Raw genomic sequence first — 5,161 nt, 5'->3', positions numbered from 1 at the left:
AAGATCTCATACGAAGGTAAAATTGTATTTATAAACTAAGATTTATACATATATACATATATATATGTGTTTTTATATATATATATGTATATATGTGACAGTTAAAGTGTTAACTCAGTAAACTTATACATTTACTGTAGTTTATTGTAGTCAGTATATAATATTTACTATACGTAAATGTATACATTAACTAGTAAGTGTATATATTTATTAAAGTTAACTCTGACTATGCATATATATATATATACATATATAGCCTTAGCCAAAAATGTTAGGCGCTTTATTAACCATTATTTAAAAAGTTTTAGCTCAAAAATTTATTTATGACATTTGCTATAAATTGTCCTTTGTTCCAAAAACCTTTTAAATTTACATAATGCCAATAATCACATTGAAAAAAATGTATTAAATTTTATTAAATATTTGTTCAAATAGTACTAACAATTTTATATCGATTTACCACCCGCGAGGTAGCAGCGCCGAATCGGTGAAAAATCATATCAATATTTTTTTCTACATGACGTAGTTTATCTCGCAAGGAAAGATCATGCGTCTTAGAAGCAATTCTAGCTATCCTAATGGTATAAATTATTCGATGAATCAAATCGAATCGGAATTGTTTACTAAATGTAAACAAATATTTATTTAATTTAAGTATAATTTATTTATTTTAAATGTTTATTTACTGTAAGTAAATATTTTGTTAGTACTATTCAAATAAATATTTCATAAAATTCAGTAAATTTTTTTTAGTACAATAGGTAACTGCAAGTAAAAAGATTTCAGATGAATTGAAAAATATGTGTTTAAAATTTTTGGCCAAGATAGTATATACAAAATAATGTGCTAAAAAGTTTTTAGTTAGAAGGATTTTTTACGTTTTCATTCAAAAATGAAGACTAAAGGAATTTTAAGCGGTATATTGTATATAAAAATATGTAATTAAGAAAAATAATATAAGAAATAAATATTATTTATATGTAATACAATATAATTATATAGCCCAAATTCTTTGACCTTCGTTTTTGAAAGAAAAGATAAAAAATACCATACACATGCGCACATACATATTTGAATTTAAATTATTTTGCATTATATTATTTTAGGAGGTACAAAATCAATCTAAATACATGGAATAACCCGCAGTTCTGAGAAGAAATCATTCTATAACGCATGTTAATTTGTTTTTATGAAAAATTATAATTTTTTTATGTATTGACTATCTAAGTTTTTATTAAATGTGCAATTTTATTAAACTGTAAATTCTTTTGGATCATCAATTATTTTGCATTGCGTGGTAAAATCATTATATTTTACTGCATACCATTTTATTTCGCAAGATTAAGCAATCTTTCGAAACAATTTGATCATAGTTATAATTTTGTGACAAGTTGATTTTCTTCTGTGATATCAGAGATAATAGAAAGATTAGATCTCTTTTTCAAATTCAAATCTATTTCTTGAAATAGTATGCGATAAAATAGATATATAATGAAGAGAAATAACGTCAAAAGTCTACACATTTTCATTCTTATCTAATAACAAATTTATCTACTTGATTCTCAAGTTTTATCCTAATATTAACATTATATTGAGCATCATTACAGTTGCAAAGAAGTTTGAGATAATATTACGCACATCGCTAGACGAAGATATGATAGACCTCGAATGTAAAATAAGAGCGAGACGAAAACACGGAAGACTTTTTAGTGGGAATTACTACGAACGAAGCTCGACAAGAACGATTTTAGGAGAAACGTAAAATTTGCTGTGGAAAAATGGCGCAAAGATGATAAAAAGCTGAAAAAGCCCGATGGAAAGATTTCGAAGAGTGTGTAGAATTTATTAACTGCGCGGTTTTCAGAATTTAGAATATGGAAGATTCTCTCTTTCTCTTTCGTTATCGATATGGCATGCAAGATGCAACAATACTGCGTCGTTTCTTACAATTATCGTGATTGATCTTCTACCGATAATGTCGACAGGGCCGTCGATCTTGAATCAATAATACCTTCAAAATCTGTGCCAATATCGCACTAAATTTTTAATTAGACAATCAGGAAGGAGAATACAAGGACATGTATTGTCGACGTGATTTGAGCGCCCTTGATATGTCTGACTTGAAAACTTTTTTGATCTTACATAATGTATTACTTCCTGATACATATACAACAACATAGACACCGATCAATTGCCGTAGAAATATGTAAAAATTTATAAATATCGTTTGTCAAATGAAGATCGCAAATAAGTTATTTTCTATAATTGCTTCTTTTATTACGTATCCAAATTTATTCCATATTAAATACCTGGTTTATTCATACAAAATAATATTCAATTTATGACTGTACATTAAATTAAATTTATTAGAGACAATAAGTCACTTAAGTTAAGATATCCGAAGTTAGTATATCCTTAAATCTACTGATTAAATTTATTTAATTTTGAATATCACTTTTTAATTTTTATATGTAAATCTTTTATGAATTGATTTGCATCGTATGATATTAACATTTTGAATTTTATGACTATTAATTTTGCATTTGATAATAACGAATGTCTTATAACATTGTATTAAGAATTAAGACATAAACACGCGCATTAATTCAAATTAAATATTTACAGAAAAATAACAATATATATATTGGGAATAGAGATAACGCCTTTTTTTGCGTCATCCTAATCGGCAACCTGATAGAAAAACCCGTGTCACTGGAGTCACACGGCCCTGAGAAATTGCGCATGGCACTCATGTTGACGATTGCACACGCAGCACATTGCTCCTGTCAAACCGCTCGGAACCAAGCATCCGACTATGGTGGGGAACGATCGATAAATTCGAAGCCACGACGTTCTACCGGCGAGTAAGCATTCCACTGCATCAGCTGAAAGTTCAAGCCACGACTGTGAAGCAACAAGCCAAAGCCGACCAAAATGCCGGGGCCAGGATGTGATAAATGCAAGAGTGAGTAACTCATAAATGCTTAATAGACATTAATAGAGAATTTGATATGACGTTTCCTCAATTATTACTGTTACTCTTTAGAGGAATTATTGAGGCACAGTGAAAAATATACATGCAGAAAACAGATCAGTGTTTTTTAAGCTGTTCACGCGATTGATTTATAATTATCATTTATTCAGCAATGTATGGTCAAAGGGTAATTGATTAGTTATTGAATTATTGAAATATCTTGTTGAATGTTATACAAAATTCTTAAATAATGTGGATTCTTAAAAAAATATATATATGCCTAATATTCTTTCTATAAGTATAATTGTATTTCTAATATATGTCGTGTATATCTAATTATACTTTCTATAAGTATAGTTGTCTTTCTAATATATGTCGTGCATATCTAATATATATTTTTAAATTCTAATATATGTATAAATATATAAAGTACATATTTAATACATTCTAATATATTAAATATGTATATTCTAAACATATTTAATATATTTTAAACAATATTTTAAATAATTATAGGTGGAAATTTATAAAATATTTTTTGAAATTAGACCGATAAGAATAAATTAAATAAGAAAAAGAATTTTATTTTTTAAGTTCATTGCAGTGTTTTAAGAGGCTTATTAATATTATTATTAAATTGACAGCCAATGTAAATTTTTATACTATTTCCAGTTTGTAATTGTGTTTTAAATTCGACAAACCGAATTGACATATAGTTCATAGAAAAATTGAAAAATGCATTTGTAAATTTACATAGAAATATATTATTAAATACCGATGTTGACAAAAAATAGGATTTTGTTATTTGATATGAATTCTAAATTATTTTGAAATTTCTAAAATAAGTTTTTAAATTTATTACAGATAAATGCCAGGATTGTAAGTGCGGTGACAACTGCTCGTGCTGCAATTCCGGATGCAAGGGTAATATTTATATTAGAAATGTTAACAGTACATTTTGCGCACTCGCTTTTTCTATTGCGCATTTCGCTGTTCGCTCGTCATGTCTCTCTAACGAGTTATTATTCTTAATTACGGCCAGTTACAAGCTGTCGAACTCGTTTTCACAATATCGTATCGGAATGTCTCTTTTTCCAAGCAGAATCGATGAACGAGAACATGCGCCACCTAGTAACTGTACTATTTTTTATTTTCCATCCCGGACAATGACCGGTTAATAACGGCCGCCGCCGACGCCTACTAATATCCCTTAACACTGTACATCGCAGTTCCGCGGGACTTGTGATGCAATTTCGTTACGGCGTAGTTACGCGTGATATGTTATTCGAAGCTTCTATGCTATACTTACTCATTTCGATCATTATATAATGAGTCACGGTTTCCCGGGACACTGCATTCCTTTTCTGTTCAGTTCTTTCACTCTCGTATGCTTCGTATTTTCCTTCGTTTTTATTTTCACAATTTCTTATTTTACATTATTGACGTAGCAAAAAGTAGTAATATTTAAAATATTTTTATTTATTTATGCAAAAAATGAGAAGAATAGTCAACATTTTTAAAGAGTTATTTAAAATGGCCTATTTATTAAATTTTATATAAACGGCTACTTTTATCTTTTTTATAGAAAAATTTAAACCTTCGCCTTTTATGATAGTAAAATATTTTTTTTTTCCAGATCCATGTAACTGCAAGACACAGGGTGGAAAATGTACATGCAAGACTTGCACTTGTTAATTAATAATCATGTCAAGAATAATCCATGTTGGAGGTGATAATAGAGCCCTAATGCGCTTTAATAAATCCAGCATATGCGCAACATTCTAATACATTACTATCAATGTAAAATTTTATGCTTAGTGAAAATTAGAGATGCGAATTCTTCGCTTTTTTGTTAGATAAACAATCAATGAATTAATAAAATTTACTTTAAGTACATTGTATGTGTTATATGTTTAATACTTTTCCCATTTTTTCATGTGCTAACAGTAATACTGCCATACATTTATATACACAGTAATGAAAGATTTTTTAAAATATAACATTTTTGCTGAGAATAATATAAAAAATTAACAATCAATTCTATCGAAAATATTTGTTCAAATTTAGAAAATAAAACAATACATTCTAAATCTAATCTTAGTTTATAGAAATTGAAAGATCAGTTTTTTAGCAATAAATTCAATTTTGAAGAATTTCACTTTTTATATTTAAAAGTTCTAAGTTTAA

General features: G+C 27.8%; 2 protein-coding genes across 2 annotated transcripts in view; both read left to right on the top strand.

Annotated features, from left to right (window-relative positions):
- The window catches only part of LOC108752204, a 5,063-nt gene extending 3,957 nt beyond the window's left edge, over positions 1-1,106 (top strand). Inside the window, exon 4 of the mRNA XM_018492880.1 lies at positions 1,038-1,106. Within this exon, the coding sequence (XP_018348382.1) occupies positions 1,038-1,106 (69 nt within the window). The remainder of the gene's footprint in view (positions 1-1,037) is intronic.
- Positions 1,107-2,836: 1,730 nt separating this feature from the next.
- LOC108752203 lies at positions 2,837-4,870 on the top strand (the record flags this gene model as incomplete). The annotated part of the gene is made up of 3 exons (XM_018492879.1): positions 2,837-2,965; positions 3,839-3,898; positions 4,611-4,870. Coding segments are annotated over 3 exons (252 nt in total), but the record flags the coding sequence as incomplete, so codon positions are not given.
- Positions 4,871-5,161: the final 291 nt, after the last annotated feature.

Source organism: Trachymyrmex septentrionalis, unplaced genomic scaffold (assembly GCF_001594115.1).
Source record: "Trachymyrmex septentrionalis isolate Tsep2-gDNA-1 unplaced genomic scaffold, Tsep1.0 scaffold6, whole genome shotgun sequence".
Taxonomy (NCBI): domain Eukaryota; kingdom Metazoa; phylum Arthropoda; class Insecta; order Hymenoptera; family Formicidae; genus Trachymyrmex; species Trachymyrmex septentrionalis.
The sequence above is the reverse complement of the archived record's forward strand: the minus strand, read 5'-3'. Positions and strand labels throughout refer to the sequence as shown.